The sequence below is a fragment of the Gekko japonicus genome, unplaced genomic scaffold, assembly GCF_001447785.1.
Source record: "Gekko japonicus isolate JY-2015 unplaced genomic scaffold, Gekko_japonicus_V1.1 scaffold350, whole genome shotgun sequence".
NCBI classification, from domain to species: domain Eukaryota; kingdom Metazoa; phylum Chordata; class Lepidosauria; order Squamata; family Gekkonidae; genus Gekko; species Gekko japonicus.
In genome coordinates this window covers 717,643-740,576 of record NW_015160845.1, presented here as the reverse complement: position 1 = coordinate 740,576, position 22,934 = coordinate 717,643, and the positions used below count along the sequence as shown (strand labels likewise).

The 22,934-nt window shown below is 46.6% G+C and overlaps 1 protein-coding gene across 1 annotated transcript in view; it reads left to right on the top strand.

Moving 5' to 3' along the window:
* The window catches only part of LOC107117849 (ferritin heavy chain B-like), a 59,707-nt gene extending 41,486 nt beyond the window's left edge, over positions 1-18,221 (top strand). The window contains exon 6 of the mRNA XM_015420017.1: positions 18,156-18,221. Coding sequence (XP_015275503.1) covers positions 18,156-18,221 — 66 coding nt within the window. The remainder of the gene's footprint in view (positions 1-18,155) is intronic.
* The last annotated feature ends 4,713 nt before the right edge of the window (positions 18,222-22,934 follow it).

Here is a 22,934-nt window from a genome sequence, read left to right as displayed (position 1 = left end):
AATGTAAAGCTTCGTCCTGGGCTAGGATCCAAATCCATCCAATCATGTTACTAGCCCAGGAAGCACTTAACCAATCACCTTCTAGCAAGCTCCCTGAGCGGGAACATCCGTGATTGGTCCTTATGTGAACAACCTCATTGGTTGGTATTTGTACAGTGGGTGTGGCTACATTAGCCGGGAATGTTTAAAAGCAGGACAGCTGCAACGTAAAGGCTGTTCTGGCTTGATCCGTGTTGGAGTTGTGTTCGAGTTGAAGAATAAAGTCGTGTTCTTGCTGAATCACTCTCCGACGGCTTTGTTAAGCGAGCAACTTAACAATTTGTTTTGTTTTGTCCAGGCAGCTCCAGGATCCCTTGCAAGGCCTTTTTTTGGTGGGGGGGGGTCTAAGGAGACCCCTCCCCTTTTCAGCAATGGAAAAGTTGGATGGATTCAGCCCCATCTTTGCAAATCTGTCTAAAGTATCGAGCAGTATAAGCAAAATCTGTGAGTCCTTCTGAGCATCACAATAACCCCCACCTCTCTCAAGCCAGGTCGGGCGGTATGTGGGTATTGAAAGACAGAAATCCCGTCTACGGTTGTGTTTCCGCAGCCCAATTTGAGAAAACACTCGGCACAGTCCTGTAGAGTAGAATCAAAACTAACACTTTATTAATAAAGGAGGGAAGCATGGGTTCAACAAGATTGTGGATCCCACAGCTCTCCCCAAGGTTACAATGGGAGACATAAGATTTTATACCCCCTATGACACTTAGAAATAAATCATAATTGTCGGTTCCATCAAAATTTGTCATATATCAATCACAATGTTCTGATTGGGCCCAGACCTGTGGGCTGGATTTTCTCAAGCAAAAATGTACCTCCTTCAGTTAAACAATGGGCCTTCTTCTTCCCAGGCTATGAAGTTCTAAAAAGGATCTAATGTAACAGATATGGGTACATCGTGTAGTATGGTTTCCATCTAACGCAAGCTAACTGACCAGGGACATGTGCAGTCACAGCTGGCCATTATAAGCAAGGTCATAAGCGGTCAGCATTTTACCTTCCCAGCACGCATCCAAACAACAGTCACAAATGAACCAAAGTTAATACCTGAATACATGCATGATGTTAGAATCATAAATGGCACTTAACATACACACCATGGAAGTGCTAAGTGCACCTATTCTGGTAAACCTGTTAGTCAGTGGCAGAGTATACAGTGTTTCATTAACTGTGCATACAACAGTATCAGGCCTATAGCTACAGTGGGGCCGCTCAGGGGCCGGGCCCATCATGCATCAGCCAGGCCCCATAAGGCCTTGCTGCCAGAAAGAATTTTTAAAATTAATGTTTAATTATTTTTTAATTCATTCCGTAAAGTCGTGCTGTGCCGGATGCTGCACCATGGCCTCATTCATTTTCACTACTGAAATTCTCCCTAACAACGAAAAGTTCATGGTGTCCCATTTTTAAAAATCTTGAGTTAGGTTATTCCATAGTTTCTCGTAATTATTTTTGTAAAGATCGATGTTTTTCAATCTTTCTAATTCATTCTGTAAAGTCGTGCAGCGCCGTGCGCCACACCCTGCCTGGATCCTGATTTGTTGGTAACCCTACATGTGACCTCGCCAGCTCTCCCTCCCTCCCTCCCTCCCTCCCCCCCTCCCTGTTTCTTTCCCATGGTAGTCTGCCATGACTCTTCATCTTCTTCATCACTTCTGTTAAAAGTGTGGCCGATCCTTGAACCCTGCTAGGCACATCAGATTCATTTTCAGTTACCAGTTATCAATTCAGTTATCGATTCAGTAACACGGGTTTTGTATTTTTATACTCTTGTGGGCAGACTGTCTATCATACCAATCTCCCTGGCTTTCTTAAATTACAGAAACAATGAGGGCAATGCTCCCTCTAAGCTGCGGAGCCCTGTGAGCAAAACTTCTACTTTGTGAGCTACTGGCATTAAAGTTGTGAGCAAGTTATTTGGCTACCGCATAAATTAGTCTGCTCTGGAGCCATCCTTCCTTGAGCGAAGACAAAAATGTGTGAGCCGGAGGGTAAAAACCTGTGAGCTAGCTCACACTAACTCAGCTTAGAGGGAACAATGCTGGGGGTTAGTCTGCTCTGGAGAGAGCAGCAGGACTTTTTAACCTGTTTTGAACGTGGGGCCAACGACAGGACAGGAAGCCACCCCTGCACAGGAGTCCACCCCCAGCCCCACCAGGAAAAAAAAAAATGCCCCACAAGCCAAAAAAATTCTGGCCACAGGCCTGTCCTGATTACCCTTATTTGCACTTATTTAGAGTCCAATGGCACTTTTAAGACAAACAAAGGTTTATTCAAGGTATGAGTTTTTGTGTGCATGCACACTTTTTCAAATACATTGGAACGGCAGGGAAGGTTCAAACTTATAGCCAGAGAATTTTATTTTGTTTTGTTTACAGTGAATTCTTAACAAATAGGGGAACATAAGAACAGGAGAGCCCTGCTGAATCACTTCAAAAAGGATGTGGACAGAATGGAGTGGGTGCAGAGGAGAGTGACGGGGATGATCAGGGGCCAGTGGAGACTAAGCCCTATGAGGAAAGGCTGAGGGACCTGAACAGGGGTCATTTCGTAGAAAAAAAGGTGCCGAAGCTCATTAGCATATCTCATTAGCATAACTTATTTGCATATGCCACACCCCCTGACATCACCGGAAGTGTGTCAGAAGACAACACCCACCGCTCAGGCTCCACTGGACTATTTTGGATTGCTAGCTATGGGGTGGGGGGAACGTGCAAATCTGCCTTCACAGAGGAGGGAGAGCTTGTACCTGAAGGCAGGCTGGGGGGGGGGGGGATCTGCAACGTACCTGGCTGCTTCTTGCTCCTCATGGCCCAACTGAGGGCTGCTGGGAGCAGGGGGTGGGACTTGTTGCATGTGCCCACCCCCTGGGCTCCTTACTGCCGGAGCTCTGCTCCTGTGCACTCCCGCAGGAAATGACCCCTGTAGACTAGCAGATCTATATACTAATAGCCAGGACTATTTTGGGGGAGGAACACACAGGAACGGAGTTCCGGCTGGCTTCAGACTTGGCCACGCCCACTACAGCCAAAACCTCTGTGTGCATGGCTACAGAGGGAAGGCCTGGAGAGCAACCCCCTGGCGACTCCGAGGTGGGTGGGCCAGTGGGGGTCCTGGAAGGATCGGGGAGGCATTTAAATGCCTCCACGGGCCTTCCCCGGCCTGTCTAAGGGCCGGCTTGCCCGGGCTCCCCACAGCCGCGGGCGCCCAGGAAAGCCAAGGGAAGGCATGGGGGTGTGGCCTAATATGCCAATGAGCTTCTGCTGTTGGGTGTGGCCTGTTATGCTAATGAGTTCCTGCTGGGCTTTTCCTACAAAAAAGCACTGGTAATAGCCAAGAGGCCCCCTCTGTGCGTATATCTAAATCCGCACATCGAGGACACTTAGGGGCAGGGAGATTTTCCTGCACACTTGGGGCACTCCCCAGGTATAAATCCAATATCTTCTTCTTCAGTAGGATATAATGGCATAGACGTAGAGTCCACCCTCCAGAGCAGTTTCTGAAACCTGGAGACCAGTTTTAAATCCGGGAAATTACCAGCCACCCCCAGGAGCTTGGCAACTTTATTTGAGACCCCTTCATTAGATACCTATTTGCTATAAACATCCGGAGGAGTTGCGGTGGCTCAAGTGGTTAAGATGCTGAACTGCAGGCTGTGGAAGGTCGGTAGTTCAGCAGTTTGAGACCCGAGTGTGCCGCATGATGGAGTGAGCTCCCGTCTCCAGTTCCAGCTCCTGCCAACCTAGCAGTTCGAGAGCAAGAAATTGCAATTAGATAAATAGGTACCGCTTCGGTGGGAAGGTGACAGCGTTCCGTGCACCTTGGTGTTTAGTCATGCCGGCCACATGACCACGGAAATGTCTTCGGACAGCGCTGGCTCTTCGGCTTTGCAACAGAGATGAGCACCGCAACCCTAGAGTCGGACTTGACTGGCTTTCGAGCAAGGGAACCTTTACCTATAAACATTCAAGGCTGTTCTGGTGCTTTTTTCAACAGTCACAATTTTTTCTCATTTTACCTTTGAAGCTCCGCAAATATTTGGACTCATATTTTTATATGGAATTTTTGTCTGAACAGTTCAAGCCCTTTGGATTTGTTGGGATGGGTTGATTTCATTGGGGGAAACACCAAATACAGCGTTATCGGTACGTGTCAGCTTTCGGAAACTAAAATGCACGACACATCACCTGTCAGTCATTGTCAGCTATCGCTGTCAAATAATTAAACAGCACTCAAATGCCGTCACTAAAATAGTAAAGTAAAATATAACCCAATGTCAAATGCAGATGCCAAATATTTGCGCATTGAGAGAACATCTGGCAAAGAATTAACATCAACATTTGTTAAAAGAAAGCTGCAGAGAATTTGTGGGAATGGCTCCACTTCTACTTCAATTTGAGGTAAACATGAACGAGCAAAATCTTGAATGGGGAGTGGAGAACACATGTGGGAAGAAGGAATAAGTAAAGTTTCCTAATATAATTCCTTTTTATATTGTATATATTATGTCAATAGTTTTTGTTCTCTGCTTTTGCTGTTGATTTGTATTGTGTACATGTATTACTTTTATATGCAGTTCATATGTAAAACATTTTCAGGGGGAGAGGTCAGGCCCGTAGTCACAGTGGGACATTTAAGGGCGATGCCCCCTCACTCATGACTGTGGGAGTTGTGCCAGCAAGTAAGGAAGGACTGTTCTCTTTTTCACCTGCCTGCCAACGGGATCTTCCTCTACATATCCCCCTGCCCCCAGATTTCCCAACGTCCCACCACCCAAAATCGTCTGGCTACACCCCTAGGAGAGGTTATTTAGTGCCATGGATAGGGTCACCATGTGCCCACATCCAGTGGCAGTTGCTCACGAATCCACTCACTTGCCTGCTGATGTTGATCAACATAGTGGGAAATAGTAAGGCCGAGATTCCCAGCCTTTTGGAGCCTGTGGGCTCGTTTGGAATTCTGACATGGTGTGGTGGGCACAACCACAAAATGGCTGCCAAAGGAGGTGGAGGCAGCCACAAACTGGCTGCCATGATGTACCTTCAGTCAAACATTGGGAAATCCTTGTGCTGCGGAGGCAGCTACTGCCAAAGCAATGTTTTTAAAAACCTTCACAGTTACCACTGGGGTAATGTTCTAGCACTTGCCCAAAAGACAAAACCTTTAGCAGGGAAGGTGAGAGCAATGAGAATTACCTCAGAATCGGAATCTGAGGTAATTTCTAGTGCTGCCATTTCCCACACAAAAGCAATTGTGTGGGTCTCTCTGGGGTTATCTCTGGCTCTTGTGGTGTAGTCATGTCCAAATTGCATTCCTTTGGGTACTCTGGAGTAAATTTTCTTCCCTGTTCAAGACAAAAGTATTTTATGTGTCCAGGTTTCTTACACTGAAAACAAATTCTCTTGCCCTCACCGTCCACTCTACAGGAGGTTCTCTCCAGATTGGGTTTCCATAGGGGCAACCACGGAGAACTGCCAAGCACACCATTGAGGTGTAAAATGGGCCTCAGTTATGTGAGACTTTCAGAAATCAGTTCTCTGTTCCTCAGTTTTTTTGTTTGGCTTCCAATATTTTAAAAACGTTTTTAAAAGGCCAGTTAAGTTCCCACAGAGTTTCTTTTTTTTATTTCTTTTCAGAAGAGGGGGGGGGAACAGTTAAAGAATAAATTCATATGAGGTGTATGTACGTCAGAAATACTTCTGACACTCGCTGAATAAATCCTGCTTTACAAATGTCACAGCACTCTTTGACTTCACATGGGGGCTGCATTTTCTTTACATATCCGCACTTTGGCTTCAGTGAGGAGGAAGAGGAGGAGGAGGGAAGGAGCCATTTTCTCTGAGATAAAATGACCAGTCTTCTCTCTTGTTGAGCTCCCCAAAGTGAAGTTAAGAGTGTTTGTGACTGCAGTCAACAGGATTGTTGAATCACGGCCAAAATAAGACAACGAGTATTCAGAGCTGTGTAAAAAGCTATGGCAGCTAGGGATGCCAGCCTCCAGGTGGGACCTGGGGATCCCCCGGAATTACAGCTCATCTCCAGACTACAGAGATCAGTTCCCCTGGAGAAAATGGATGCTCTGGAGGGTGGACTCCATGATATTGTACCCCACTGAGGTCCCTGTCCTTCCCAGGGTCTATCCCCACTCCACATTGGGAAATTCCTAGAGATTTGCAGGTGGAGGCTGGGGAGGCTGGGCTTTGGTGGATATGATGTCATGGAGTTAAGGTTGCCAAGTCTGTGAGAGAAAGCATAGGGAAAGGAAGCTGAACAAGAGAAGATTTCACCGAGTGTGAGCACTGCGCAGGGAGACGGCATGCGGAGATGAATGCTGAGTAGGAAAGGATTCACTGAGTCTATACTTATTCTGCCCTGATGAAGCCTCATGAAACAGGTGGTGGAGGCAAGCCTGCCTGCAGTTTCATGACCTTTAGGCGATTTGTCTACAATCCAATATTAGTACAAGAAAGACACACAGGAGATTTCCTGCTTGTGAGAACTTCAGATTATTGGACTGCGCTTGTCAATACTGTGGAATCGTTTTTTGATGCTTATTCTTGTATGAATGTACAGAAATGTATTTATATTAATATCGATCTGGTTTTTTTTTTGAAAATCCATAAACGAGTGATAATCCCTTCGTAAATATATCATGGTTGCCACTGACTATTTTCCAGTCACCTATCCTGTGATCTCTCTTTGGTTATCCTGACCTGCAGGTGGTGGCTAGAGATATCCTGCTATTACAACTTTCCTCCAGGCAACAGGGATCAGTTCACCTGGGGAAAATGGCCATCTTGGAAGGTGGACTCTATAGCATTACATTCCAATGAAGTCTCTCCCCTTCCCAAACCCCACCTTCCTCAGGCTCCACCCAAAAAATCTCCATGTATTTCCCAACCTGCAACTGGCAACCCTGCATAGGCCCTGTTCACACGAGAGGTTTTGGGCCGAGAGAGGGACAGATCGGGGCCGCAGCAAACGGGTGCAATCCCACAGCAACATCTGGGAATCGTGCTGTGCCCATTCCCAGCCGATTCCCAATCCGCCCCTCCCGGCCAAAACCCGCAGCAAAAAAGAACCACCTACCTGTCTGAAAGGCCGCATCACTGCCGGCCGTACTGCGCATGCTCGAGCATGTGCAGTTCGGCAGCCTCCCCCTCCCACTCGTCTCTTCCTCCCCGGCATCTGATCGTGCTGGGGAGCAACGGCGCCGTGGCTCAGGGGATCATGGGATCCCGCCGTGGCGCCTCTTTTTTGGTGTGGCTTTTAAAAGCCACACTTCGGCCAGTGTTTTCCCTGCCGTGTGGCAGGGGCCATAGAGTCCACCCTCCAAAGCAGACATTTTCTCCAAGAGAACTACTCCCTATAGTCTGGGGATCAATTGTGATTTGGGGAGATCTCCTTCCACCACCTGGAGGTTGGCAATCCTAGCTAGGATTGCCAGCTCTGGGTTGGGAAATACTTGCAGATTTCTGCGGTGGAGCCTGGTGAGGGCGGAGTTTGGGGAGGGGAGGGACCTCAGCAGGATACAATGCCACAGAGTCCACCCTCCAAAGCAGCCTTTTTCTCCAGGGGAACTGATCTTGGTCATCTGGAGATCAATAGTAATAGTGGGAGATCTCCAGTTGCTATCTGGAGGTTGGCAACCCAAGCACTAGCTGATGCTTCCATCTATCTTCTGGTGGAAGCAGACAAGGCTATTGGACTCCAAACCAGTAGATTTTTAAGAAATGCTACAAATATTAGAAGGTAAAAGAAAAGCCCTGGAAAATATCCTTCTGTATGACATTAAAAATGCAGCTTGGCCACAGTATAGAAGAAGAAGAAGAGATTGGATTTATCCCCCGCCCTTCACTACCCAAGGGAGTCTCAGAGCAGGTTACAAACTCCTTTCCCTTCCCCTCCCCACACCAGACACCCTGTGAGGTAGTAGAAGAAGAAGAAGAGATTGGATTTATCCCCCGCCCTTCACTACCCAAGGGAGTCTCAGAGCAGGTTACAAACTCCTTTCCCTTCCCCTCCCCACACCAGACACCCTGTGAGGTAGTAGAAGAAGAAGAAGAGATTGGATTTATCCCCCGCCCTTCACTACCCAAGGGAGTCTCAGAGCAGGTTACAAACTCCTTTCCCTTCCCCTCCCCACACCAGACACCCTGTGAGGTAGTAGAAGAAGAAGAAGAGATTGGATTTATCCCCCGCCCTTCACTACCCAAGGGAGTCTCAGAGCAGGTTACAAACTCCTTTCCCTTCCCCTCCCCACCACAGACACCCTGTGAGGCAGGTGGGGCTGGGGGAGCTCTGACAGAAACTGCTCTTTTTCAAGAACAGCTGTGCCAAGACTATGGCTTGCCCAAGGTCAACCAGCAGGTGCAAGTGGAGGAGTGGGGAATCAAACCTGGTTCTCCCGGATTAGAGTCTGCTCACTTAACCACTACACCAAACTGGCTCTAGTTGCCAGCTCCAGTTTGGGAAATTTGGGGCAGAGCCTGGTTTGGACAGAGTTTGGGGAGGGAAATCAGCAGCAATGTTGATGCCATAGAGTCTACCATCCAAAGCTGTCATTTCCTCCATTCATTGGGGGAATGAGCACAAAGGAGACAGACTGAGAGGCGGGTAACCCCCTATGTATACCAGGATTTTTCGCTTAAGAGAACTCTCAAATAAACCAGGCAGATGTTCAACCAGAAAAGTGTTTTGACAGAGCAAACAAAATCCACAAAAGTTTTTTGACAGAGCAAACAAAATCCACACAATTAAAGTACGCACAAGAGCTAACTAAGAGAAACAGAACAAAGTTTGAGTCCAGTGGCACCTTTAAGTCCAACAAAGTTTTATTCAAAGTGTAACCTCTCGTGTGCAAAGCACACTTCTTCAGACAAATGGAATAAAATCTCCTCAAGGGAGACACAGAGAGGAAAGGGGAAAAGCCATTTTAGGGAAGGGCAATAGCTACTGATCATGAAGAAGTCCATGGAAGCAGCAAAACAGCCAGCGTTTTGAGAGAGAAGAGAACCCAACAAAGTGGGGGTGTATGTGGAGGGTCCAAGGCATGCTCACACACACACACACACACACACTGCTTGGGGCAGCAGGGTGATCCAGTTCTAGGGCAAAACGTAGCATCAGGTGGAGATGATGTGTTTGCCAGAAAATAATGACTTAATAAGTATTCCAGAGGTATGGAAAATTTGATTGGCTCTGCAACTACCATATGGGGAGATAAATTGTGAAGGTAAATAGATTTAATCGTTGGTTAATTTTTAATTAATCAAAGGATAATGAGTGAGGGGAAGTGAGGCTGGGGTGATGATGGGATTGTGCTAAGTGAATCGATAGGTCTGGGACAACCCATTGTTCTAAAGACATGCATCTCTCCAGGGCAGGGAGGGGGGCACTGTTCCCTCTAAGCTGAATTAGTGTGAGCTATCTCACAGTTTTTTAGTCTCCGGCTCACACATTTTTGTCTTCGCTCAGGAAGGGATGGCTCCAGAGCAAACTAATGTATGCAGTAGCTCAATCGCTCACTCACAACTTTAATGCCAGTAGCTCACAAAGTAGAATTGTTGTTCACAAGGCTCCACGGCTTAAAGGGAGTATTGGTGGGGGCTAATAGCCAGCCAGCCACCTTGACTCTGATAGCTGGGCCCCATGTACCATTTCAAAGAAATATGAAGCTAGATGAGTTTCTCATGTTACAGCAACTGTTTTGTGGGTTCATGTCATGGCCATGCTATAATCTTTAAAAGGCCACACGGATGGGCAAATTTCACAGGTCCCTTACTAAGACATTGCCCGGCTAGGATCAGGGCATAATGCCTGGGGTAACGAAGACCCACATAATCGCCTTCAAATATTTAAAAAGTCTCCACCCTCTTTTTCTTTTAAAATGCCCCAGGCAGTCACAGGATACAGCACCGTGACAAAATGCAATCGAATCATATTTCATATAGCGACCGTAGCAATGCATAACCGAAACATACAGAGCAATGAAATGTCATATCCCCAAATGGTAATGAAACTGCAGCATTGGCTAAACCCATGATATAACTGGCACCTTCCCTCTTCCGCATTTTCACCAGCACAACAGTTTTTAAGAACGCTGAGATAATTCAGCCTAAAAACAAAACATTACTGGGGTAGAGGGACTGTTTGCCTGACCCTAGATGGATACCAAAGATTGCACCAGGCAAAATGAGCTCTTAATGATGACTGTCTGTAGTAGTGTTGGATGAACTGGTTATTGGGGGTTCTAAGCCACTATTGAGGTCCTAAGCCACTGCTCTAAGATGTACCTTTGTGGGATCACCTCATTGATCCTGCTTAGGGTTGCCAAAAGTGGCCGGGAGCGGGGGGGCTCCCAGCCGGCATCTGTGTGTGTGCGCGCGCGTCACCCGGAAGTGACGTCACACTCTGGGGGCAGGGCCACGGCCATTTGAGTTTTCCCCTCAAATGGCCGTGGCCCCGCCCCCAGCGTGCGACGTCACTTCCGGGTGATGCGCACACAAGGGTGGGGTTTCCCCCGGGCCCGATTTTTGTCGCGTCGAAAATCGGGCCGTCAAAGCGGGGGATTCCCCGCCCCCCGGCGCCATTTGGCAACCCTAATCCTGCTACTTAAAAAAAGAAATTCTGGCCACCTGAATGTAGGCAAAATGGCACTTTTTTGATTGTCATGTCTCTTTTCTGCAATTGTAGAATTCTTTAATGGATGCTGTGATGCAATGGGCCTTCTCTGGCCTGAAGGCCCTGATCCACCTGCCCACCCAACACCTGGAGAGGCTTTTTCTTCTCTCTCTGGTAACCCACCACCACCTGACCTTTGTTGGAATTGCCCGCTGGGATGGTCAGGACTCCCAGCTTCCCTTCCAAGTTCTGAGGCCTTTCCTCTGTGTCTCCCGCTGCCCAGCACCTGGTCACCACAGAGTCCATTTGCTGCCTCAGTGCCCCTGGAGGAATAGCCCCTTGCCAATGGACTACCTTCCCCCTCACACTCCTTTTAAAACAGTGTGTCCAAGATGGTGGAGGTCTATGTGGTACAGAGAACCACTGTCAGCCTTCAAAGTTATAATGTATTTATTAAAGAGAAAAATGTTTACAAGCATATTTTTAGCACAGCACCAGATTGAGCAGGGGATTCAAAAGAAATTAGTAAAACACAATTCCCTTTCTCTATATATGTGTCACGGGTTGGGATGCCGGCAAGGCGAGAGAGGGATAGTCCAAGTCCAGTCCGGGGTCGAAAGCCAAAGGAGTGAGAAGCCAAACCACCAACCGTAAGTGTAGTCGTTAAGCCAGAGTCCGAAGAAGCCAGGAGCCAGAGGACCAGAGTTTCAGGGTGCAGACCAAGAGCGTAGTTCAGAGCTGGGGTTGAGGAGCCGAGAGTACAGACCAGGATTCAGGAATCAGGAGCACAGGCAAGGCAGTGCAGAGCTTCGTCAAAGTGACTAGTTGCTGGCACGAAGACCTAGCATGGAGGAGAGGGCTAAATAGCCCTCAAATCTGTTGGCAATTAGTGTGCACTGTGTGTGTCCCGGCTCCTGCTAAAACTCAGGCTGAAGGATCGCCTACTGTGCATGTGTGCCTCTCACCGCCAGGATGCTATGTCCCGTCAGCACTGATCTCGTAAACGGGACACCGGTGGAGGTGAATCGGGAGGGGTGTTTGCCATGTCTTGTTCCACCCCAGCTGTTGCTGGAGTGGCCTCTGCGGCTTCATTCGGGTCAGGTGTAGAGTCCTCCGGAGCCAGGAGCTCATCCCCAGCAGTACTCGGGACTTCTGCTGGGGCCGGTTGCTCATTCTCGGCAGGACCCATGACAATATGCCCTATCAGTTGTTAAAATATAGGGCAGTCTCTTTAGTTTAGGAAGTTACAAATCTCTACAGAGTTACCATTAGAAGAAGAGAAGAGATTGGATTTATACCCCACCACTACCCAAAGGAGTCTCAGAGCGGCTTACAAACTCCTTTCCCTTCCCTTCCCCACAACAGACACCCTGTGAAGTAGGTGGGGCTGAGAGAGCTCTGACAGAAACTGCTCTTTTTCAAGAACAGCTGTGTCAGAATTATGGCTTGCCCAAGGTCATGCAGCCAGGTGCAAGTGGAGGAGTGGGGAATCAAACCCGGTTCTCCCAGATTAGAGCCCGCACACTTAACCACTACACCAAACTGGCTCTCTGATTCATTACCTTGAATCTTCCTCCAGCTCTCCAAGCCAGCACATAGTTAATGGCTGCCTCCTCCAGACATCTGCTTTGACGGAATCAGCACCAAAAAAAAATTGCTTCCTCCTTGTTTCCAGGAGTTTTATCTCCTCTCTTTTCCCCACCCACTGACCCAGTCAGGCCAGGTCAAGGAAGCTTTTCCTGAAGTCTCCAGAATCCTTCCTTCCTGAAGTCTCTCTAGTCTTTCCCTCCCAATCTCTGTTCCCTGCTTGCAGGGGCAGGACTTGACCATCTAGACCAATTCGCATTTGTATGAAGGCGGGCTGATGTAAGTCTAGAAAGCAATGGAACTCACTTCTCCCCTTCTGCCTGCTCTCTGCCCGGAGGGGGGGGGGACTTCGAAACTTCCAAGGGAAGGTTTTGCTCATTTCAAAACTCCAAAGGAAAAAAATGCATTTCTTCACAGTTGCCATGACAAAATGGGTGCCCTGGTGAACTGGAATTCCAGAAACACAAGTGTGGCCAATTTACAAGAAATCCTGAGTCATCCTGGTAATAAAAAAACGCAACTAAAAATGAACCTCTAATAGAGGACAAAGATCAGTTCCCGGGGAGAAAAATGGCTGCTTTGGAGGATTCAGAGGTGGGTTGCCGATGCCTGCCTCTGCATAGTAGAAAACAGCAAGAGTCCAGGAGCACCTTAGATACTAACAAAATTTGTGGCAGGGGATGAGCTTTCGTGAGTCACCGCTCAATTCTTCAGACATCTGAAGAAGTGAGCCGTAAGCAGTGACTCATGAAAGCTCATCCCCTGCCACAGTATTTTTTAGTTGTTTTGGTCTTTGTTTGTTGTTGTGGTTCAGTCGCACAGTCGAGTCCGACTCTTCGCGACCCCATGGACCAGATCACGCCTCCTACTCTTTTCTACTGCTATAGGCAGACTAACACAGCGACTCGTCTCGATCTGCCTCTGCATAGTGACCCTGAACTTCCTTGGTGGTCTCCCATCCACATAGTAACCAGGGCCAACGCTGGCTTAGCTTCCGAGATCTAATGAGACTAGGTTTGCCTGGGTCATCGTTCGCTAATATTCCGTAAATATTTTGGCATGTGTTAATTTGGTCATGTGTAAGTTTCCACTTGTTGTTCTTGTTCAGTCACACAGTCAAGTCCGACTCTTCGCGACCCCATGGACCAGATCACGCCAGGCCTTCCTGTCTTCTGCCGTCCTCTGAAGTTTGCTCAATTTCATATTCGTTGCCATCGATGACACTGTCTAACCATCTCATCCTTTGCCGTCACCGTCTTCTTTGACCTTCAATCTTTCCCAGCATCAGGGTCTTCTCCAGTGAGTGCTCCCTTCTCATTGGGTGGCCAAAGTATTTGAGCTTCAGTTTCATTATCTGGCCTTCCAGGGAACAGTCAGGGTTGATTTCTCTTAGGATTGACTGATCTGATCTTCTTGCAGTCCAAGGGACTCTCAAGAGTCTTCTCCAGCACCGTAGTTCAAAAGAATCTATTCTTCAGCGCTCGGCCTTCCTTATAGTCCAACTCTCACAGCCATACATGACTACTGGGAATACCATTGCTTTGACCATGCGGACTTTTGTTGGCAGGGTGATGTCTCTACTTTTTATCATGCTGTTTAGGTTTGCCATCGCTTTCCTCCCAAGGAGCAGGCGTCTTTTAATTTCATGGCTGCTGTCACAGTCTGCGGTGATCTGGGATCCTAGGAACGTGAAGTCTGTCACTACTTCCACAACTTCCCCTTCTATTTGCCAAAGAGTGATGGGGCCGGATGCCATGATCTTAGTTCTTTTTATGTTGAGCTTCAAGCCCACTTTTGCGCTCTCCTCTTTTACCCTGAGTAAGAAGTTCTTTAGGTCCTCTTCACTTTCTGCCATTAGAGTGGTATTGTCTGCATATCTGAGGTTGTTGATCTTTTCCCGAGTTATTTCTGCACAAAGAGGAGGCAGTATAAATTAAATCTCTCAAATTCTGTAGACTCTGCTTAGGAGAACATCTTTGGATGTCTGGAGCCAATTCAGTCTGAATAATATATGTTGCAGCTATCCAGGATTGTCTTAAGCGAAGCCAAATCCATTCTCACCAACCAATTTAAGATCCACAAATAGACAATGCGCGGGAGAATCAGGAAACTTTACATAAGAACATAAGAGAAGCAAGTGTTGGATCAGGCCAATGGCCCATCTGGTCCAACACTCTGCCACACAGTGGCCAAAAATACCAGGTGCCATCAGGAGGTCCAGCAGTGGGGCCAGGACACTAGAAGCCCTCCCACTGTTGCCCACTGCTTGCAGTATTCAGAGCAAGTCTTTGTCATCTGTGCTAGAGGGAAGCTCTTAACGGTCCAAGTTCAAGGTAACATAGGGCCTGTCCACATAACTGGGCTCCGGTTTTTAAACTAGGGGACCCTCCAATGTTGAGGCATCTTCCTGAGAGTATTAGAAAATTATGCTAGGGTGGAAACGGTGGACATAGCAAGCTTTTTCTCCTTCTTCCATGAGATTCAGCACAAGAAGGAATCAATTGGGTGCATATCCAAGATGCCAAGCTTGTTCCATCTGAACTGCCTTGCTTTTGATGGGGAGTTCATTTTGATGTGCCTCCATACCAGCATCCTGCATGTCACCCCCAGGAACTAACTGGTTTCACCCAGTAAGGGTGGAGTCAGTGACTGGAGACTAGCAACAGAGGGTGAATGTTGGCTGGGGAGCTGTATACAATTCTGGGCTCTTACCATGTGGTATAAGGGATGGTTTCTACGATAGGGTGGCCAACTACCACTTGGGAAATACTGGGAGATTTCGGGATGGAGCCTTGAGAGGGTGGTGCTTGGAGGGGGGAAGGACCTCTCTGGGGCAAAATTTGGGTCGCCCTAGTCACTGGTGGGGGGCAGAGAGTTCCCTGCCCCAGATTGGAAACCTCCTGGAGATTTGGGGGTGGAGCCTGGGGTGGACAGGGACCTCAGTGGGGTACCACGCCATATAGAGTCCACCCTCCAAATTAGTCATTTTCTCCAGGAGAACTGATGTCAGTAGACCGAGAATAAGATGTAATTCCAGGGGATCTCTAGGTCCCACCTGGAGGCTGACATCCTTAGATAGAGTCCGCCCTCCAAAGCAGCCATTTTCTCCAGGGGAACCGATCTCTCTCATCTGGAGATCAACTGTAATCCTGGGAGATCAACAGCTGCCACCTGGAGACTGACTAGCCTAACCAGGGCTATTTTTGGGCAGGAACACACAGGAACGGAGTTCCGGCTGGCTCCCAAGTTGGCCACACCCAGCAGGAACTCATTAGCATAATAGGCCACACCCAACAGCAGAAACTCATTAGGATTGGCTACATTAGGCGTGTGTGGCCAAACATGCAAAGGAGTTCCTGCTACAAAAAAAGCCCTGGGTTTTGACAACAAACAAGGTAAACAGAATAACAAGCAAAAGGTTTGTGTGGCTGGATGACCACACTTCTGGTAACATGGGGGTGTGGCCTAACATGCTAATGAGTGGTGCAGTCAGGGGGTGTGGCCTAACATGCTAATGAGTTTCTGCTGCTGGGTGGGGCCTATTATGCTAATGAGTTCCTGCTGGACTTTTTCTACAAAAAAAGCCCTGCCTAAATCCATTCATTAATTTCCTATGCAAGAAGAGTGCATTATAAGAGCCTAGCCCATGGACTGGGGGAAGTGGACTTCGCTTACCACCAAGTTGTTTCCAAGTAAAAACTAATTGCTACTTGAAGTTACAGAGGCCACACGTCTTTCAGTTTTCTGCTTGCTGTTACGTGCGTTTGCCTATCTTTGCTGTACTGTTCTGTGCTCTAGGAGGCTTGTTGCATTAAAAAAAAAATCTTTCATTTAAATTCATCTTGCAGGTTCTGTTCCAAAGTTAGCTCTGTAAGAACCGACAAGAAAAGAAGCTAGGCAGGCACATCTGGGTGCAAATTCATTTGCGATAAGAAAGTACAGATAGGCAAGGATAGAGATAGGTGTTTGTGGTGGGAGTTTGAGTCCAGTGGCACCTTTAAGACCAACAAAGATTTGCCCTGAGTGTAAGTTTTCATGTGCATGCACACCGTATCTGAAGAAGTAGGAGCCGCCACCCCCACTAGACCACCACCGTCAAGGTATCTTAAGGGATGCATCAACGAGGCCCGAGGAAGAACCTAGAAATTGTAGAAGATCTGATAAGCCGCTGCTATTGGACACGTACATCATGGGAGTACCATCTGGAACTGTGGTGATACCATCTTGGACTTAGGATACTAGTATTGGATTGAGTTACTGAGGTTTTAGTTTTGGATGTTTGTATATGTTTTTATCTATGGCATGGCAAATGACCTGCCCCTGTTAGCCACCCTGAGCCCACGTGGGAGGGCGGGATACAAATGTGAAAAGTAACTAAAATAAATAAATAAAATAAGAAGTGTGCATGCACACTAAAGCTTAAATGTGCCACTGGGCTCAGACTTTGTTTACACACATGCATGCATGACCTCCAGAATGTCCTGTCATTGATCGCCTTCTGCAGGTCTTGCAAACCGAAAGTGAGGGCCAGGGCTTACTCGATTGAGTCTATCCATATCATGCTTTCTCTTTCCCTGCCGCCGTCAACTTTTCCTAGCATTATTGTCTTTTCCGGTAACTCTTATCTTCTCATAATGTGACCCAAGTATGATCGGGGTTGCCAGGTCACTTTGAGACACTGGTGAGGGGTTGGGGGGATGCTCCAGGAGCCGGAAATGTCACCCCTGGTGTGCCAACATCACCAGAAATGATGTCGCATGCTGTGCCTACATCACTTTAAAGTGACACAGGCATGTCAAGGGCAATGCTCTGGTTTTGGGGCAAAACTCTATGGTAAAGTCGGCCTCAAATTGGCCCAAAAACCAGAGCGTCCCCCCCCCCCCCCGACATCGCTGATGTGCTGACGTCACTTTCAGGTGATGCAGGTACATCGTGTGCAATGTCACTGTTGGGGGGAGGTTCCCTCCCACCAGCCATCTGGCCAGTGGCGGGCAGGAGCCTGCGAAATCAGGGGACCCTCCCACCCCCACCGGACAAATGGCAACCCTAAGTATGATAGCCTCAGTTTGGTCATTTGAACTTCTAGGGAGAGTTCTGGCTTGACTTGATCTGGAACCCATACACACACAAACCGTCAGGGCAACAGTTCATGTAAGGAAGGAACATTGTGGTGGAAAACCATACCCCTCCATTGAATAGCTAAAATGGAATCATAGAGTTGGAAGGGACCTCCAGGAAATTCACAAATACCTCCCCGCCACACACCCCCAGTGACCCCTGTTCCACGCCCAGAAGATGACAAAAAACCTCCAAGATTCCCGACCAAACTGGCCTGGAGAACAATTGCTTCCTGACCCCGAAGTGGCAACCAGCATTTCCCTGGACTTGTAAGAAAGGGCCACAAGAACTAAGCACGGAGGCAACCCTTTCTGCCTTCCCTTCTCGTGATATCCGTAAGTCCACAGAATCAGCATGGCTGTCAGATGGCCATCTAGCCATCGTTCATTTAGAATGCGATGTGACTACCCCCTTGGTCCAGGAGGGAAGGCAGCAGGCTATAGCCCAATCTGGTCATATCTCGGAAGCCAAGGAAGGTCAATACTTGGAGGGGAGACCACCAAGGGAGGCTCTGCAGAGGATGCCTTGAAAGCCCCTTGCTCGGGTTGCTATAAGTTGGTTGCAACTTGACAACAGTTACTCACACAGAGATACCATCCTGGTTCAACTCCTCTATGTTTTTTAGTCTGGATTCATTCCTTGAATAGATTGTCAATTAACTGGGGTTTTTTGTTCATTTTTTTAGAACAAAAAGTAAATTATTTAATGCATGAAATGGATGTTAATATCAAGATCAATCCACAACACGGGGAGATTTCTTTTTTTTCCCTTTCCTTTCTTTGCAGAGAATTTGGAAACCATACAGTACTGAGAAAGATGTCGTTTACATTTTGCTTTTAACGTCCCGGTGAAACAGTCCACTCTCTGCTCGCTGGGTAGGACTTTTTAAATACTTGCATCCTAAAAGGTGGGGGTTTTATTTAGCTTTTTTCCTCTCTTCCCCCCCCCTCTCTGCGATGGAGCAGCAAGCAAGCAAAACAAAACGAAACAAAATATGATTTTTCAAGAATAACTGGATGGTTTGCTTCCCGATTCGTCTTCTTGGGATCCCATACTCTTCTGGACAAACTGAGGGTTCACAGTGATCTCCTGATCCATGGCTTTCAGTCTCTCGTCTAGCTCTATACATTTCAGCATCTCCTGATCAATGTTGTGAAGCATGGCGGGATTGTTATATTTCTCCGGATTATCATGAAAACAGACCATTCCGTCTTTCTGGTTAATACTAGCAAAGATTTCACCATCTTCTATCATGTGAAGGACGTATTTTTCAGCTTCCTGGGCCCCGGAGAGCTGCACTCGACTCGCCATATCTTGTAGTGATAGTGTTAAAATGTCTTCGTTAACCTCTGGATATTCTTTTTATAGAGCGAGGAGAGGCACTGCTTCACCAGGCCCATGTTGTTTGAACTGCCGTCTTTAAAAAGGCCATTCCGCCAATGGGCAAAACAGGTATGATCCAGTAGAAGGATGGCCTTCCATCCCGAAAGCTTCCCAAAAGATGGAACTGAAGCTTGCTGTCTACCTGACAGAAGTTAGCAGCCGGGAAAGAACATGTAGGATTTCTTCCCAATTATCTCTTGCCCTGTTAAGTAAGAGCCACGAGGGTTGATCTATACGTTAGCAATAAATAAGGCATGCAATTTGGGAAGAAGGTTATAATTAAGCCCCATGGTTTAATTTGACCTTTAAAAATCACACTGTTTTCACTACAGACGGCAGCTTCCCAAATTAAGCACGCTGGGTTTGCTGGATGTTATTTCTGAAAGTGTTCATCATTAAGACCCTGATGGATTTTGCAACAGAATTCTCAAAATATTAACATTTGTTTCTTGATAGCAAAACTTGCAGTGTGTTCATTCTCTCACAAGGGAGCACACTATACCCCCCCCCTCATTCGTTATCACAGTGTTATACAAATAGATTCCCAGTTAAAAAAAAAGAAAATAAAATAAATCAAAATGAGGAGGAAGGTTCTTAGTGTTTTAATTGCAATCAAGACGCCTGAAAACAGATAGGCCAAACCAGCCTATCAAAAATGGACTGCTTTCTGAACACAATCAGGAAGTACATGAGATTTTATACTTGAAATGACATAGTTGTGAAGATAACATTCAAAAAGCATAATTGGTTACAAAGGACAGTGCATCATTTGAGTAATAGTCCACTTGGTCAAATATGAAAAAAGGTGCGCCTACATAATATCTTAAAATGTTTACTTGACCTAACCTGAATAATATTGGCCAAGGATTCTTTATACCCAAACAAAGGTGTTTTTTTCTGATATGAAGCTAAAATCTCTTTTGACCCAGACACTGCAAAGTTTTACCCTAAACAACTAAAACCCATGAACTCTATGCCTATCTTCTATACCAAAAGAATGTTGTTTTCTTGTCTGCTGGCATCAGCTAGAAAAATAATCTGACCTACAAGAGAAAGTCCCAATATTTAGTAGGCCTTCATCATATCCTAATAAAATCTTACTATAAAACCAGAAAAATATGAATAATCAGAAAGAAAAAAATCTTTATATTCCCATTCATACTACAATAGGACACTACAATAATCCCTGAATTCACAGCAACTTCTGGTATATTTATACATTCAAAGAGCAAATCAAAGTCTATTCAAAGGTACAGCTGTAAGCATCAGATACAGACATTCTTGGATTTCAGGCTTCATATGTTGCTAGGGTTGTGAGGTATTGACTGGCAAGTGGTGGGAGATGGGGGATACAGGAATTTATCAGGGGGTGCAGTCATCATCCCTGAACAATGACAAAACTTGTGGTGCATCCCAGAAGTGACATCATCACACCAGGAAGTGACATCATCGCACTGCAGCACTTACCCCAAACTCCATGGAAACCATAGAGTATTGGGACGAATGCTAGAGCATTGCCTCCCAGTGCAATGACTTCACTTCTGTGTCATGCTGGCAGTTGTGTTATTGTGTAGGGACAACGATTCTCCCCCCCCCCATTTTGCCTTCTAGTTTCCTCCCACTGCCCAGATGAGTAGTGGTGAGCAGCTGAGGTCTAGATATAATACACTCTTTAGATTGTGAGTCAAATTCCCCCATACATACTTTGAAGTAAGACAGTCCAGGAAGGGTTTAAGCCCGATAGCCAAGTCATGATGACCCATAATAATCAGCGAGCTTGGCTGAACAACTTGGAAACAGAAGTCATCGTCTAATATTCTACATGGCTGATATCACGTTGGTTTGCCAAAGTGTGTCCCATATGCAGTTCTTTGCTTGGGAACAGGTCTGAATCTAGTTGAAACCAGGGCATGGTTTATGACATTTAACTATTGGCTGCATCTACATTATAATTCTGACCCAGGGATCAGTGTTCCCTCTAAGCTGAGTCAGTGTGAGCTAGCTCACTGTTTTTTAGCCAGTGGCTCATACATTTTTGTCTCAGCTCAGGAAGGATGGCTCCAGAGCAAACTAATTTATGCAATAGCCAAATCGCTCAGTCACAACTTTATTTTATTTTTAATTAGTTCGATTTATACCCTGCCCTTCCCGCCAAGGCTGGCTTAGTAGTTCACAAAGTAGAATTTTTCCTGACAAGATTTCACGGCTTAGAGGGAACATTGCCAGGAAGCCTCATATGCTAAGTGGTTTCAGAGTCTAATATGTCAAACCGGCTAACATTTATATTGAGATAAAAATATTAAGGCCATGGGTATATTTCTGGATTCGCTGGCTATGCTCCCATTACCAGGCGCATTTCAGCTGATTAAACAGAGAATGTTGGATACTGAGCATCAGAAGTTACATAGTCTCTCCAACAAAACCTACTCTCCTCTGAGCTTCGAGATACCTCCCACTGTAGGTAGGGGAGCTCCATATTTATCTTCTCTACAAGTGCCACATCTATGTAGAACTTTCTTTTTAGCCAGATGCAATGCCACGCCATCCGCCATTCTATATGGCGGATTCAATAAGACAGCGTATGCTGGTAGACATTGCCCCTGTAAATCTAGATGTGTTGAGACGATCGTACATGTTTTGATGCACTGTCATTTCTATGTGAATATACACTCTAGAGATCTAAACTCTGTGTTGGCCAACATGATGGGTTTTTCAGATTTCCAAATTCCACAAAGTTAACAAACATCTGAATGATTCCTCTGTTGGAGTAACTGAGAAGGTGGTAAAGTTCCTTCAATCTGCCACGCTGCTGCACCAAGAAAAGGGACAGTTGTAACCTATGATTTTATTTAATGTATTTGTAATACAGTGTCTCTTCATTTGTATATTTCTATAACGATTGACTGATATATGCTAATGAAGGCTGACTTGACTTGATATCACTCTTGATCTGGGCCATATCCTCAGTAGTGTTGGTAGCTTCTCCATGTTTCATAACAGGAGCAGTGCTGGTCCTAGCAGAAGGCTGCAAGGTAGTTCCTGAAAGTGGCAGGAGAGTTGTGAAGAAGAGATTGGATTTATACCCCTCCCTTAACTACCCAAAGGAGTCTCAGAGCGGCTCACAATCTCCTGTCCCTTCCCTTCCCCACAACAGACACCCTGTGAGATAGGTGGGGCTCTTCCGAGGACTGCTCTTGAGAGAACAACTCTGAGAGAACTTGTGACTGACCCAAGGTCACACAAGTAGCTGCAAGCGGAAGAGTGGGAATCAAACCCAGTTCTCCCAGATTAGACTCTGCATTCGTAAACCCTCCACCAAACTGGCTGTTTTGGGGGGAGGCAGAGTCCCAGTAGAAAAATTAAACAGAAAAATAAGGCTTAGGTCCTGATCAGACAGGACATCCGCCCCAGGCACGTATGTCTGGTAGATTTAAAGAGAATGATCAGACAGCGACATCTGGGAAAGGTGCCACTTCCAGGGAGCCGTACTTAAAAGATACCAGTGAAAATCCAGTACTTTTGATTGCTGACGGGCCGATGGTGGACTTTCCTCTGTCTGATCGTTCCAGTATGCAGACCATCCTGAACGGTCAGCATTAAAAAAACCTTAGCGATATGCGCATAAACGCGCGACAGCCGCAGAGCTCCACTCAAACATTCCAGACAATTTCATATTTGTGAATGGCCCGTGAAATTTATGAACTGCATTAATTAAAATGGTGCCCAGAGGGAGGTACTACTGATGGTGCTTTAACCATTCGATTCCGCGCATGCACGGGAAAACAAGTACATGTTGAGGCATAGATACGCATGCGCAAACAGAATTTTTAAAAACCTGACCGCGTGGCTCCTTCAGGTGGATACCGTCTGGACAATCCACCACAGAGTATGTTGTGCAAGGCCGGATAAAAAAGATCTGGATCAAATTAGAGCCGGGCCAATGGTGGGATTAGGTGCCCGTCTGAACGCACCCTTTGGCTGCTTAACAGAAGTTCTGACCATAGACTTCCTGGCAATTCCTAGAGCTAGTGTGACAAGGGTAGCTCTAGGAATCATCAGAAACTCTATGGTCAAAACTTCCAGTAAGTATCTGAGGCCTTATTTTCCTGTTTAATTTTTCTCCCCAGTACTGGCCCAAGGGGATTACTGGATCAGGACCTGAGTGTTGGTGGGCAAAGGCT